Source organism: Pteronotus mesoamericanus, unplaced genomic scaffold (assembly GCF_021234165.1).
Source record: "Pteronotus mesoamericanus isolate MK-2021 breed Mesoamerican mustached bat unplaced genomic scaffold, CSHL_Meso_final scaffold_54, whole genome shotgun sequence".
In the NCBI taxonomy this organism is placed as follows: domain Eukaryota; kingdom Metazoa; phylum Chordata; class Mammalia; order Chiroptera; family Mormoopidae; genus Pteronotus; species Pteronotus mesoamericanus.
Window position 1 is genome coordinate 20,648,293 of NW_026555321.1, and position 15,615 is coordinate 20,663,907.

The following is a 15,615-nucleotide window of genomic DNA, read 5'->3' on the forward strand; positions in this document are numbered from 1 at the left end:
ATGAACATTAAGAGGACAACAAATTCACAACTATCAAAAAACTGAATCTAAAAAAAACAAACCAAGCAAACAAACAGAAGAGAACAGAATCATACAGAGGTCATTTGGAGGGTTTTCAGTAGCAAAGAGCAAGTGGGAAAATGGGAGGAAAGGTGCAGTGATTAAAAAGCAAAATTGCTAGGTACAAAATAGACAGGGGTATATGAAGAATAGTATAGGAAACGGAGAAGCTAAAGAACTTGTATGCACCACCTATTGACATGAACTAAGAAGGGGGACTGCTGGAGGGAAGGGAGGTACTGGGTGGAGGGGGGCAAAGGAGGAAAAAAAATGGGGACAACTGGGAGAGAATAATCAATAAAACATTTTTTTAAAAAAGAAAGGAGGACAAAAAGCCCCTTTCGGCAGGCTACCTCTGTTCCCTTGAGCCTGTCAGGCATAATTAACTTGTTTCTCTGAGCCTCTATTCTCAGGAGGAGATTACTGAAAACATTCCTACACAGTTGTTAGAAAACTTAATACAAACAAGACAAACCAGACCAGAGGCCTGGACCGTGAACCCAAAGGTAACAGTAAAACAAATTAAAGCCTGCACAAACAGCCTGAAACCTGATTTACAACTAATTGCCATGACTGCCCTGACCCAGCTCCATCCCTCTCCGCCTTTATCACCCAATAAAAACTTAATGCCCCTGCAGTTCACAGTGGGTGTATCTCTTCACACCAGCCCCTCCCTTCTCTTGGGAAGTAAATAAACTTTGATCGTTGCCTTTTCTTTTCTTTGTGAATTCTTTCACACCCCATGGCACTCTCTACCTAACAGAGAACAGTATTTTCAGGATCGTCTTTCAGTTCCATTCCCTCACTTCCAAAGAACTTAAGTCCAAAGTGGTGCTGTCATCTGCCAAGTGCAAGATCTAGCATTAGAATTCGGTGCCTCTGCATCCCCCACTGGTGTCATTAACTCAACCTGAGAATATAATCAATTATAAAGGAATTTCACCTATTTCTCGGTGGGGGAGGGGGAGAAGATCTAATGGTTATAGAACAAAAGTTGAGAGAAGGCCTCTGCACATCCCACAGAGCTTCCAAGCCTCAGTGAATCTTCGAGGTACATAACTGTATCTCTTAACAAGGATTCCTTCTCGTGGCTGGAATCGTGACTATGATCGCTTCCATATTGTCCGCGAATTGGAAATACCCCAGTGGAATACAGGGAATACTCCGGCCTGCAGAGTGCATCATTACCGGAAAAGAAACTGGGGTGCGGGGAATTGGGAAAGCCACCCAGGGCCAGAGGAAGAAAAGCACAATGCACGGATGTGTTTCTATTGGAGAAGGCTGGCGTCGATACCTGTACTGGGCAACGGTCAGCTCAGCCTCGGGCTCGGCCCCGAAGCCAGGCAAGTGCTGGTTGAGGTAGGCCTCCAGGGACCTGCAGTCGAACTTGTGCTGGAGCAGCACTTCGGCCGCGTCTGGATCGCCGGAGGCACGGGGTTCCAAGACCATTGTCACGGAACGCAGGGGCGTTGAATCCACAGATAGTTCCGGCGCGGGGAAGTGCTGTTTTATAGAGAGCTGGCAAGGTCGGGGGCGAGGCCCGCAAACGCCCAGGTCTCCAGCCAATCACAGACGTTAGGCACCGTTGCTGAGCAACACTGACTGGCAGAATACGGTGACTTCGGCGGTAGTTGGGCAAAGCCTGTAGGACTCTTGTGTGTGAGGATTTTAAATTATCAGTCAGCGTCAGAACTGGAGACCTCAATTTTAAAGACCGCAAAGCTCACTAATCGTTACCGGCAAATAAAAACGCAGAGGCGTCTTTCACTTCTAATTTTATTGCACCCGCAGCTGAAGGCCTATGGGGTCCGGTTCAGAAAAGCACCCGACGGACCCTCCAGGCCAGGAATAAAAGATCCTGGTGTTTCCTCTAGTCGCGCAATTTAAAAGGCAACATCCCCGGCCGCCCGCTCTGGACACTTAGGACCCTGGCTCTGCTGCTGCCTGGTCTCTTAGGACCCCGCAAAGAAACGAGCTAAAAGCCGCTTTTGTCTGTTTGGTTTTTTTCATGAGGGGGAGGGACGACTTGCAACCGGAACCAGTATCGCGAAGGCTTGCGGAAGTGGCGAAAAAGTGTCCATCCGTGAGGCGCTGGCAGCACTTCCCCGTTTCTGGGCCAGGGAGGCACCTAGGTGCCGCCTTACATACTCCTTAGGAGCCCAGCAGACCTATCAACGTGGGGCGGCGGCGACGGCGACGGCGACGGCCGGGGCTGAGAGCGTTAGCGACCGGAGACCCAGCCATGACTGAGTCTGTGGAGCGGCTGCAGCAGCGGATTGAGGAGCTGGAGCAAGAACTGGCCCAAGAAAGAAGTCGGCGGGTCTTGGGGGGCAGCGACGGCGGAGGCGGCCGGACGCGCATCGAGAAGATGAGCCCTGAAGTGGTGGACTCCAACCCCTACAGGTGCCCGCGGGTCAGAGGGGGCGAGGGAGGCGAGGTCGGAGAGGTCACGGTCTCCATGTACTCTTGAGTGAAGCGCTCCTCTTTCGTCCAGCTCGCACGGCATCCCACCTCCCTTTTCTTGTTCTGGGGCCCCAAACAGGCAAATGCCAAGCCTTAGTGCTGGTCAAACGATGTTCTTTCTTTTAAAAAACTAAACAAAACAATACAAAAACCAAAAACCCAAACAAATGAACAGCCCAAACAGCCATATGGCACTGCTCCTGTGCCTGCCCAGGACACGTATGCAATTTTCTACCGCTCCTGACTCCGTCAGTCAGCCTCATCAAATTGATAGTAACAACTTTCAGAAGATGACATCAAATGGAAAACCGCTAAACATAACCTTTTGAGTTTCGTAAAGGCTTCTCAATGTTTCTTAAATTGGGGGCGTGGCGGGGATAGCTTGATTAGTTCTAAAGCCATTCGATTTTACCAGTTCCGTCCCCTCCCTTCTCCGTTGCCTGAAGTCTGTTAATTCACCAGGCTGAATATTACGCAGTGGTTAAGATTAACGACTCTAGAGTTAGATTAATTGAATTCAAACCCCAGCTCTTATTAGCGGAGTAACTTTGAGTTATGAACCTGTCTGTTTCAGCCTCCCACTTGTAAACTGGGGATAATGGTAATATCTGTCTCTGTCAGAGTTGTGAGGATTGGAAACGTCAGTATATGTAAAATTCTTAGAATAGCTTGTACACGCTAAGCTTTGCGTAAGACTTTATTGCTCAGTTGCATATAATATCACTATCTGCTAAGCATTTTCATGCATTGTCAGCCATGCATTTCCTCCTCACCACGACAGAAGTTGACCACTGCTATTTTACCCCATTTTATAGAGGGGAAAATTGAGGCTTAGAAAACTGTTGTGACTTGCCTCAGATCAGGGAGCTAGTAGGACATATTGAGGCCTGGACCAGTGTTTGATTTATTTTATTTCAAAATTCATATGGAACTGTTTACCCAGTAAAAATAAATAAGCCACTAAGTAATGTGGCTAGCGGCTAACACTCGGATAGTTTTCAAAGTAGTGAAAAGTTTTAAAGTAGGTGACACAAGAACGATGTAATGTTGCTCTTTTCCTCTGAAGAGTAGGAGAGTGTGAATTTTTTTTAAAAGTTTTTATTTACTTATGACATATAAAGCCTCAGAGGAAGTTTTGGAGTGAATATTTATTTATTTATTTATTTATTTATTTATTTATTTATTTATGGGAATGGAGGGAGAAAGAGAAGGAAACACCAATGTGTGTGGTTGCCTCTCCTACGCCCCCTACTGGGGACCTGACCTGCAACAGGCATGTGCCCTGACGGAATCAAACTGACAACCCTTTGATTTGTAGGCCTGTGTGCTCAAGCCACTGAGCCATACCAGCCAGGTAGGCATTAGTGTTTTTAAAGCAGCCCTGGTGATCTAGTTTCATCTAGTAAAACCCAGCTGAAAGATTTCTTCTCTTTTAGTGGATTAGTAATGATTGACTTTTGGTGTCTATTTTCTGTGACGTATATTTACCTATGTCACTAAGATTGTAACCTTTAAAACATTTTTTTCTTTGTTTTAAGCCGCCTGATGGCATTGAAACGAATGGGGATTGTAAACGACTATGAGGTATGATAAATCTTTCCATGTTTTTGAAGATGATTTCAATAAATGAAAATAATTTTTGATGAAGACTTATTAACCAAGACATATAATTTTGCACTTTACAGAAAATCCGTACCTTTGCTGTAGCAGTAGTAGGTGTTGGTGGAGTTGGTAGTGTGACTGCTGAAATGCTGACAAGATGTGGTATTGGTAAGGTAAAAACATTTCTCTTTGCCTATTAGGTAGAGAACTACTCATTTCTGGAGTAAATCAGGTACAAAGTAGGATCCCTCCTTCTCAGGCCCCTCCCCCCGTTATTACTAATGGTTTATTGATTTGTGGTATATTTATTCAGATTGCTCTTTCTACTGAAGGGAGTTAAGACATAACCCAGCCAAAATGAAAGTTGATATTAATGCTGATTAAACAGGGACCGCCTAATTGTGTTCAGGAATTTTTTTGTTTGGGATAATGTATAAACAATTTGGACTTAAGTGTTTGAAATTGAACTGGAGAATGCTCCAGATCTTTTTAAAACCATATATATTTTATATATTTTTTCAAAAATTGGTTTAGATTGTAGAAAAGAAGAAGTAACTTTTTTCCAGGTATCAATCTACCAGTCTTAGACTTACAGAGTTTGAGTCCATGATGTTAGATACATAGTGGTTGAATACCAAAGCTTTCCACAAATACGTACCCTTTAATTTGTCATTTTGATAGAGCACACATTTTCCCAGAAAGTTTATCAATGTTTTTTAATATGTTGGCTCACTCCATGCACCAGATTTTTAAAAGAAAGTAATTTCAAAGTTGGTACTCATATAGATATGACAACACCAAAATGCTAAAAGTGTTCACTAACATTTTAAAGTCTGTGAAGACTTTATGATCTCTGGAGATCGATGGTTTTCAGATTTGAGTGTGCATCGGAATCTCTTGGAAGGCTTATTAAACCACAGATTACCAGATCCTACCCTAGTGGTTTTGATACTGAAAGTTTCAGGTGGATCTAAGAATTTGAATTTTTAACAAGTTCCCAGGTGATTCTGATGTTCCAGGGATGGCACTTTAAGAACCTCCTGATCCTTGCTACTCACAGTATGGTCCCTGAAGTAGTAGCATCAGCATCACCTGGGAGCCTGTTAGAACTACAGATTCCTAGGCCCTGCTCCAGACATGCTAAATCTAAATCTGTATTTTAACAAGATCTCTAGATGATTCATATGCATAGTAAACTTGGGTATGTCCTCCTGTATTTTAACGAGCTCCAGGTGATGCTGATGCTAGCCTAGGACACATTTTGGGTATCAAGTGTCTAGAACAGCGATTATTAAATACTGCTGTAATTAGAATTTCCCTGGGAAGTTTTTAAAAATTCTGATACCCGGGCTGCACCCATAAGAAGTTAATCAGAATCTCTGGGAATGGGGCTCAGACATCTGTATTTTTTAAAAATTCCCCAAATGATTCCAATGTGCACTTAAGGCTATACACTAAGGATCTACATAGGTTAAGTTTCAGAACTCTTTCTCCAATATGTAAAAAAAGGGAAGTGGAGGATTAGAGACCCAGAGCCCACTTTTTATCCCTGAAAGTTTCTGGAATCCCCTGCACACCCTAGATCACCAGATCCAGATCAGCTGCTTTATTTCACATACGAGGATACAGGCCTAAAAAGTGAAAACCTATGATCAGAACTAATTAGTGGCAGAGTTAGAACTCACACCTCCTGTCTCCAAATTTAGGGTTTCCTGCAGCTTATTCATAAACCAGCTATGAGGCCAAAACTCAAACTTAATGCTTGGCCTGATCTAATAAATATTGTTGAATGAGCTTACATAAATCATATTTTGGAGATACTAGTGTTGGAAAATTATCATAGCGGGCGTAATTGATATCTTTTTCCAGTAAGATTTTAAGGGTTATATAGGTATTTTTAATGGGCTGGGTTAATTTTTTTTAGTTTCCATATTGAGAAGAAGAAAATTTCATTTTTGATTTCATTGTTAAATTTAGGATGCTGAGAATTATATTACAAAGTCACAGAATTTTATATCAAGGAAAGGGCTTTGGACAATCTTGGGTCCAACCTGTTTTTACTGATAAGAAATGGGATCTTTGGGCCATGTTAAAATTGTGTGTGTGTGTAACACTGTCATGCCTAAATATACAGCAGCAAGCAGTAAGTGATTAGTTAGTAATTCTTTCTGAAATAATGCTTTAGTCATGGCATGAGTGTATATAGTGTCATATTCACAAAATGAGTCATGCTATACTATAGTTTTAAGTTATGGCATTTGTTTTTATCTTACTGAAAATTGCTTTAAATTTTTATGTAATTTAATTATCAAATTGGATTTGATAATTAAATTACATAAATCATTTAGAGAGGCAGCACAGCATTATGGTTAGGCTGTAGATGATGGATTGAGAATGTCTGAATTTGAATCCCTTTTCCACTACAAATTAGCTGAGTGGCTTTTGAGCAAGTGCCCTAGTTATCTCATTTCTAAAGTGAGGATAATAGTATCTATGTATTGAATACTTACTGCATTTGAGCATTAAATGAGTTAATATATGCCATCTTATTTTTCAGAGTTTATCATTACTGTCAAACTGTTAGACCCATCAACTGTAAAGTCCACTATTTAATTCTTTGTTACGTTTTTCATCAGAATACCACTGTTTTCATTTTAGTTGCTACTCTTTGACTATGACAAGGTGGAACTAGCCAATATGAATCGACTTTTCTTCCAACCTCATCAAGCAGGATTAAGTAAAGTTCAAGCAGCAGAACATACTTTGAGGTAAGTGGAATAGCAATTAAAGACCATAGTTAGTGAAATCTTACTTTGTGTATTTGGAATGAGTTAACCTAAAGTATAAATAGACCTGAATTTTTCCTCTATTAAAAGACAGGTTTCACTTATACAAAGGATTCTCTTATCCCTTGGATCTGGGTAGGCAACATTTTCTTGTATAAGGCTAAATATTTTAGTCTTTGAGGACCCTATGATCTCTGCCAAAACTGTCTACTGTGCAGTTCTATAATGTAATAGCACCTGTAGGCAATATAAAAGTGAATGAGCATGGCTCTAACCCAATAAAACTTTATTTATGGGCTCTGAAATTAAAATTTTATGTATTTTACATGTCGCGAAATAATTGTTCTTCTGATGTTTTTTACTTTCTTTTATTATTATTATTAATTTTTTAAAAATTGTTCAAATACATTTGTCTCCATTTTCCCGCCACCACTTTCCCCTGCCTGACCCACCCCTACCTCCCACCCTCAATCCTTCCCCACTTTGGCTTTGTCCAGGGGCCCTTTATACATGTTCCTTGACTTGACCCTTCCCCTTCTTTTCCTGTTACCCACCTCCCTCCGTCCCCCTTATTACTGTTGGTTTCTTTGACCCTCCCCCCGCCCCCCCACCCCGCCCCCTGCTGCAGCCATTTAAAAGTGTGAAAGCCATTCTTAACTTTCAGACCTTACAAAAACAGGTGGCAGGTCAGTTTTGCCCTAAAGGCCATAGCAGGCCAACACTTATTCTAGTAAATTTCTCTGTGGGCCCAAACGTACTTGCACTGAATTGAATAAAGGAACAAAGAAGCTCTTTTGTCAGGCTGAGATATAGCTAACAGAGGTGATAAGGCTTAATTTCCGGCACGTAGATTGTTGAAACATTTTTGTAAACTTTCTGATAATCTATACATTAAGAGGTAGAAGAGTACTTAGGATTTCCTTTAAATAGCTTGAATTCCATTTCTCTGATCTCTGTTAAGTGATTTTCAACTTTTTTCCCTGCTTTCTCTTGCTATTCCTATTAGTAGTTTTTATCATTCCTTTTTCCCCCCTCTTAGGAACATTAATCCTGATGTTCTTTTTGAAGTACACAACTATAATATAACCACAGTAGAAAACTTTCAACATTTCATGGATAGAATAAGGTAAAATTTTATTTATGAATATTTTGCACAATGTCCAGCTCAGTTAAACAAGTATTATTAGAAAAGGTACTGATGATTAATGCAATGAGTTGGTAGAGTGAAATATATTTCTGCTTTTAAAATAGTTAATTTTTGTGTAGTTTTTATAGAGTGGGAGCTCAGTTAAAAGTACATATATTGTCCAAAATACAATGGTAACAACAAAATAAAAAACAAATTAAAAAAACCCTATTATTATAATAGTATAACAAGAAATCTTCAACTATACATTGTGTTCTAGAATATATTTCTATCTGAAAGTGGTTTTCTACAGTCTTGTATCACCACTGAAATAATGAATTGTATCCAATAAACTTTTTATTACATTTGAATAAAATTCTGAAAGTTGATAGGTAAATGGTAACTTTTGTAAATAGACTTTATACTTGCATCTTTGTATGTCTTGTGTAAGAAGTACTGTATTATTGTTGATATTATATTAATAGTTATTTAATACTTTATACTGGATCTTTAATATTAAATACTATATCATAATTATACTTAAACATTTACTGAAACAATAAATATGTGACTGAACATACAAATTAAAATGTATTTTGTGTCCTGATTTTTTTTCAAATAAAATTTATTTTCTTTGCTTAGTAATGGTGGGTTAGAAGAGGGAAAACCTGTTGACCTAGTTCTTAGCTGTGTGGACAATTTTGAAGCTCGAATGGCAATAAATACAGTGAGTATTCCTGTTGTGTAAAATGTTATATTTAGGAATTTATTATTTCCCTGTGTATTTGATCAGTATATATTCCTCATCCTAAAAATAGTTCTGCATTTATACCCTTTTTAAATGTGTTTTATTTATTTTTAATGTTCCCTTAGCCAACTTTTGAAATGTATTCTAATGGCTGTGGGACCTTTCTGGCCTTACTCTAGGGGCACATGTTTTGACATCCTAATCTCTTGTATGCCAGCAAAGGAGACTATAAAATATTGGATACTTGTGCTGTACAATTTTTAAAATAAAGGAATATCTTATAATACTGTTATTCTTGGTTAACTTTGTTTTATTTGTAATTACTTTATTCTTAAGTAAATGTAGAAATATATATAAATTGCCTTTAAACATGGTTTCTCAAAAATAAAACTAAATTCTTTTTCCTTTAAATTATTGTTTTCAGCTTTTCAGATGACATTTGACATTTTTTGTTGCTGAAATAGTTTTAGAAAAATTAAGTTTTACATTAATAAGAAATTCAATAAACTATGCTTAAATTTAATTAAATAGCGGTTTATTGACTGCTTACCTGTCAGTTTATTTTAAACAGAGTGGTGATAGCCAAGGAATTACATTATTTCCAGCTTACCTCTTTTATTCTGAAGATTAACTAAAACAAACAAACAAAAAAATCCTCACAGTAATCCACTCAGTTCAACCCCAGTTTTTCATGAAAAGAAGTTATGGTAAATTACTTCTTGCTCTTTATGTTCTTTTCTTTTATTTTTACCTATTTCTACCAAGGCTTGTAATGAACTTGGACAAACTTGGATGGAGTCTGGGGTCAGTGAAAATGCAGTTTCGGGGCACATACAACTCATAATTCCTGGAGAATCTGCTTGTTTTGCGGTATGCATAATTCATTTTGGGTTATTTTTCACTGTTAAGTACTACAGTTCTTACGGGCATTGAAAATACATTACAGTTCAAAGAAAGAAAAACTGAATATGGTGGAATTTTATTTGGAACACCTACATTTTCCATTTTTTGAATTATATTTTTAAATTCTTTTTTCCTGTAGTGTGCCCCACCACTTGTAGTTGCTGCAAATATTGATGAAAAGACTCTGAAACGAGAAGGTGTGTGTGCAGCCAGTCTTCCCACCACTATGGGAGTGGTTGCTGGGATCTTGGTACAAAATGTGTTAAAGTGAGTGAAGACTAATTTTTCTGAATAGTCTTGTAGCTTTTGACAAAAATAAATATATTTCATGAAGTATTTTAAGTATTGGAATTACAACTAAGTATTTAATTCAATTTTTTAAATTTTGTTTTAAATATACATATATTTTATATATTAAGTACAATATGTATATTATGTATGATATGTATTACACATATACTTTTTATTTTTTATATTATGTATATTTTAAATATATATTTTTAATTTTATATATTATGTATATATATTACATATTATGTATATTTACATATTTATATATTATGTATAAAAGTATACTTTTTATTTGTATATAATATACATTAATAGACATAATTTAAATGGACAGTTGACCCTTGAACAATGCAGGGTATAGGGGCACTTACCCTTGTGAAGTCAAAAATCCATGTATAACTTTTGATTCCCCCCAAAATTTAACTAGTTGTCCCTTGGTATCCACTGGGGATTGGCTCTAGGACCCACACAGATACCAAAATCTGAGGATGCTCAAGTCCCTATGTAAAGTGGTGTAGAACAATGCGTATAGTCGGCCCTCTGCACCTGCAGTTTCCTAGGGATACAGAGGGTCGACTATATAGTTACTGAAAAAAACAAAAAACACATATATATGAATCCTGTGCAGTTCAAACCTGTGTGGTTCAAGGCTCAACTGTATATTAATTAATATGGGTAATATATTAATACACATACATGTTTGTGTCGCTGTCTGCATCTGGAGTATAATGGTACTGCTGTATTTATATACAACTCATTAACCAAATAATATAAATCTCTACAGGTTTGACCAAAGATTGGAGACTTAGGCATAAACTCATTTGTTTCCACTATCTTGATTTAACTCTTACTAAAAATAATACGAATGTGAGTAAACATAAACCAGGGTAATATCTCTGTTATCCCAAAACAAATATCCAGCAACCATATCATCTAAGTCTGAGTTTCAAATTTTTCATCTCATGGCACACATAAACTAATTACTAAAATTCTGTGGCACACCAAAAAAATATATTTTTTGCCAGTCTGACAAAAAAATGGGTATAATTTTGACTCATTCACATAGGATGGCTATTGTTATGCTGACTGTTGTCATTTTTTAATCTCAGGGAAAAGAGGTCAGTGACCTTGGCTAAATAGGGAGGCACTGCATGTTTTAAAAATTCATGGGGCACACTGGTTGAAAATTTCTGATCTAAGCTGTAATTAAATAGGACAAAGGTTTCTTCACAGTTAAAATTAATGTCAAAGAGTTTGTGAATCAACTCACACTTAATTAAAAGTAGAACTCCTTTAGGTGTTCCCTCTCACAGGCCTTTTTTTTTTTTTGTCCTCAGTTATATTTCCTAAACCTTCAATACAATAAGAACAAACAGCAACATGATATGGGAAGGCGCTCTGATATTGGAAGTGTCCATTGCCAGCAAAAATATTGTAAAAAGCATACATAAGAACTCTCAAGGAAACTGTCTAGAGCTATTTTATATCAGAGCAGATAGCTTGTCAAATGTCAGTAGGCCCTATCTAAACAAAACATTTCACAGGATGATACGAAAAGAGGGAAAATATTATGCCTGTAAAGTATTCTCTTATGGATGTCATATTTAGTAAGCCCTCTATTGAGAGACACATAGGCTACTTACAGATTTTTTGCTATTATTAATAATGCTGCAAATAACATCTTGTCATATATTTTTGTATAGTAGATTTTTGTACAGTTTTAACTTTTAGGAGTAGAATTTCTGGGTTTATGTAAAATTTATTTTGACAAGATAACTACAAAATTTCTCTTTCAAAGGGATTGTACATTTCCATTACAGTGTAGAGTACTTGGTTTGCTCACACCTTTGGTATCATTTGACGTCATAAAACTCTTTAATTTTGGTCCATATGATAGTGAAAAATGGGTATCTTTTAATTTTATTTGTGAGAATTTGAACACTTTTTCTGTGACTTATTTGCACATATTCTTTGCTTAGTTTTTTTTGTTTTTCCTTGTTGTATGTTAAGAACATACATTTGCAAGTATTTTTCCTTTTGTTGTTTATCTTATATACATGATTTTCCCTCTATATGTAAGCTTCTAAAAAGAATCAGATTAGACTGGGAGGAAGCTTAATGCATGCTGGAAATGTTCTGTTTTGATCTGGTAATAATTACATGGGTGAAGACTTCTGTAAAATTTTATTGAGTTGTACTTTTAAAATTGTAAACTTTATAGTAAGTTATATATAAAATTAAAAAAATTAGTTACACTTAATATCATCTCAGGAATTTTTAAGATAGACTTCTTCAACATTTTAATCTCTCTGAAATCAGTATGCTTCTTAAAGTTGTTAACATCCCGTCGTTTAATAGGCAGCATTTTATTTTTATTAGAAGATCAAAAAATAACAGTTCTATGGTTAATGAAAGAGTAATGTTTTCTTTCCTGTTTTCATTCAGCAAATATTTTCTGAGCCACGCCCTGTAAACAAGATTATAAATTTGTTTTCTTGGTTTCTTGTTACAAAAATCATTACCTATTTCAAAATTGTTTTTTAAAAATCTGATTACTTTCTTTTAATACTTTCATCCTTTTATTTAAGTCTACTTTGATTTGTTTTTCTAGGTTTCTGTTAAATTTTGGTACTGTTAGTTTTTACCTTGGATACAATGCAATGCAGGATTTTTTTCCTACTATGTCCATGAAGCCAAATCCTCAGTGTGATGACAGAAATTGCAGGAAACAGCAGGAAGAATATAAGGTATATGTCAATCTGTCAGAATGTATGAGACATCATATTGCATAGGATAATAACTTTGAAAAGAAAAAAATATTTAGATTTGGAATGATAATTCGATTCTGGGATCTTAAACTTTTAATTTATTCACCATACTCAAAAAATAAAAATTCCGTTCAAAGTCTTTTTAGCTTTTGGTAGGATAAAAAGCCTGCCTGAATTCTTGATTAATGCTTCAGAGAACTGAGAATGAGTAAAAACACTTTGATACTGTTTGATTTCTACAGAAAAAAGTAGCAGCACTGCCCAAACAAGAGGTTGTTCAAGAAGAGGAAGAGATAATCCATGAAGACAATGAATGGGGTAGGAATCCTTTCATAAATTGAAAGGGCAGCACAGAACCTATCTATTATGGGAGAGAATCTAATTATAATTAAGGTTATACAAGTTTTGAGTTATTATTGCTTATTAAGTTCCTTTAAAACTGTTAAAAGGTCAAATTTAACTCTGCAGGTATTGAGTTGGTGTCCGAGGTTTCAGAAGAGGAACTGAGAAGTTCTTCAGGTCCAGTTCCCAACTTACCTGAAGGAATTACAGTGGCTTACACAATTCCCAAAAAGGTACATCTAAAATCTGATTTACCATAAGTAAATATCATATAAGAGACAATGTTTATCTTTCATCTTCTCCCTACTTTATAATGCCAGTGCAGTATTTCCTGTATTAGATATTTTGCACTGTGGGCATTAAGATTTGTGAGAGAGATATTCAGTGCTAATATGGACATAGGCACAGCACATTTAAACTGTGTTCACTCATTAATGGATCAAGTAAAATAGATTTTGATAAAACGAAAATATTTTTGTAAACTGGTAGTTTCAGCCACAATACCATTTGAAAGTATCACTTCAGTAGATACCTCAGGAATATTGAAATTATTGTCTTGTTAATCAAGATTGATGTGGAAAGTAAAGGACTTCATCTTTCCTAAAAATTAGAAGGCATATTTACTGAAGAAAATTTCTTCGTAAACTTGTTGAGCATGGTTAACGCTTGTTGATTATATATATCTAACCATCAAAAACTGTATATGATTATTTTTTCACTATGTTTTCCTCATTTGTTGATAGCAAGAAGATTCAGTACCTGAGGTAACACTGGAAGATTCTGGTGAAACCTTGGAAGATCTCATGGCCAAGATGAAGAATATGTAGATAATGGACTGGACTACATTTTATTTCCTGTCTTTAAGCCTATTCCTTTGCAATTAAAAAAAAGGTCATTTTAAAAACTGACAGAATTTAGGGCAACAACAATTGATGTGTTATCTTCACTAAATTGTTACAGGTTTTGAAAATACTTTAACTGTAGCATGTTGTTACCACATCCTCAACTAAGTCAGTAACTCTTCATTCTAGTAAGAAAATTTCAAAGGATTATTTTAGGCCGTTATTAAAATCTTATTGAAAACGTAGCCATTGAAGTGTTTTGGCCTTTGTGAGGAATGGAAGAAAGGACCAATTTGATGTTATGCATATTCCTTTTATTTCCGGTAATCCTTTGTGTTTTGTGGCCGTGGGCAGTACAACAGTACCTGGTCCTGAAATATAGAGAGAAGAACAAGAAGTACAACCTGTGGATTTGAGCTGGCAGGCATGTACTCATTGTTTTGGAATTGCTCTCTACAAGGAAGCTGCTCACTACTACTAACTTGATTGACCATGAATTTAAGATGGTTAACCTATGAAATGAAAACATTCCCTCCAATGTTTCCTGATTACAAACTGAAATGAAGTCATTGGGAAAGTTTGTAAACTTGTGCATTATATATTCAGTCAGTCAGGCAACCTAAATGAAGTTTTTTCATGGATAGCAGATAAAGGTACTTTGAGGAAGTACAAGTTATTTTTCTCCACGGACCAAGGAAAAGAAATCATGGCACCTGTGGGACATATATCTGGAATTAATGTACTTTACTGAGGAGCAAGGGATACATTTAGACTAAAATCGTCTAGATTAGAACCTTCATATGGGTTACCTTCTGAATACTTTATCTCATTTAAATTTGCTTCCCTAGTATTGACAAGGGTTTGTCCTGGATAATGGGCATTAAAGAGGCCCAACGTGCCTCTGCAGTGACTGACACATACTTAGTCACTGGAAGGGTATCATTGTCTCTGATCATGACCTATCCAATCATAAATTGATAATACTGGTTTTCTCTGAAGTTGCATACTAATAATGAAAGCTTAGAGAGCCTTGGCTGTAACAAATTCCCATTGGTTTGGAGACCAATAAAAGATCATGCATGTGTAACGATTATCCAGGTGAGTGCCCGTATCACTGGTTTTCCCAGTGTCAGAGGGAGATCTGTAACCAAAGAGAAGATCTGGAGGCTGGTATTATGCTTATCTACTATTTTGATGATTTTTTTCCTTTGAAGATACCTCTAAATTGTATCGCTCAAGGGAAAATGTTAGTAAAAAATTAAAAAGTGCATTCTCCATTTGTAAAATAAAGTTCCAAAAACTTATTTTAGAAAGACCCAAGTATCGGATGTGTTCAATATACTAGTTTTGAGATTCTAGGACCATATTGTGATTCTTACGTTTAGAGTAAAGTCAGGGAAGTAGAGGGATAGTTTTTCTGGCTTTGAAACTTACGTTGCCTTGTTAGGTCATTAGACATTTTAAAAATTTATTCATCTATAAAATAACTTTTCTAGTTACTAGAGATGTTTTGAATTTCAAAAAAGAAAATTCAGTTGTCCCAACTCCCATTTCTTCATAACCTGTGGTGCACTAATTTGGTAAGGCTTCACTTACAATTTAAAATTTTCATAGTTTGATAAAGTATAATAGCTAGAACTTGCCATCTTTTAAAGACCTTTTTTCCCCTGCTCTTGGCACTGCA

General features: G+C 36.5%; 2 protein-coding genes across 3 annotated transcripts in view; one reads left to right on the forward strand and one right to left on the reverse strand.

The window, feature by feature from the left end:
• The window catches only part of ACAD11 (acyl-CoA dehydrogenase family member 11), a 76,320-nt gene extending 74,725 nt beyond the window's left edge, over nt 1-1,595 (reverse strand). The window contains exon 1 of the mRNA XM_054595261.1: nt 1,355-1,595. Within this exon, the coding sequence (XP_054451236.1) occupies nt 1,355-1,509 (155 nt within the window). The 5' untranslated portion in view covers nt 1,510-1,595. The remainder of the gene's footprint in view (nt 1-1,354) is intronic.
• A 540-nt stretch (nt 1,596-2,135) lies between these two features.
• Nucleotides 2,136-15,615, forward strand: UBA5 (ubiquitin like modifier activating enzyme 5). 2 transcript variants are annotated; one of them, XM_054595262.1, is made up of 12 exons: nt 2,136-2,463; nt 4,062-4,107; nt 4,209-4,298; nt 6,784-6,893; nt 7,951-8,037; nt 8,680-8,764; nt 9,551-9,655; nt 9,828-9,955; nt 12,591-12,726; nt 12,990-13,065; nt 13,216-13,322; nt 13,833-15,615. In XM_054595262.1, the coding sequence occupies exons 1-12, from the start codon at nt 2,303-2,305 to the stop codon at nt 13,914-13,916; spliced, it is 1,215 nt and encodes a 404-aa protein (XP_054451237.1). In that variant the 5' UTR covers nt 2,136-2,302; the 3' UTR covers nt 13,917-15,615. The 2 variants fall into 2 exon arrangements, with proteins under 2 accessions (XP_054451237.1, XP_054451238.1); XM_054595263.1 differs by lacking the exons at nt 2,136-2,463; nt 4,062-4,107 and having other exon boundaries at nt 4,217-4,293.

Coding starts and splice junctions, on each gene's coding strand:
- UBA5 (XM_054595262.1), top strand. CDS start 2,303: ATGACTGAGTCTGTGGAGCGGCTGCAGCAGCGGATTGAGGAGCTGGAG. Junction 8,038..8,679: donor CATTTCATGGATAGAATAAG/GTAAAATTTTAT, acceptor TTCTTTGCTTAG/TAATGGTGGGTTAGAAGAGG. Junction 13,323..13,832: donor CTTACACAATTCCCAAAAAG/GTACATCTAAAA, acceptor ATTTGTTGATAG/CAAGAAGATTCAGTACCTGA.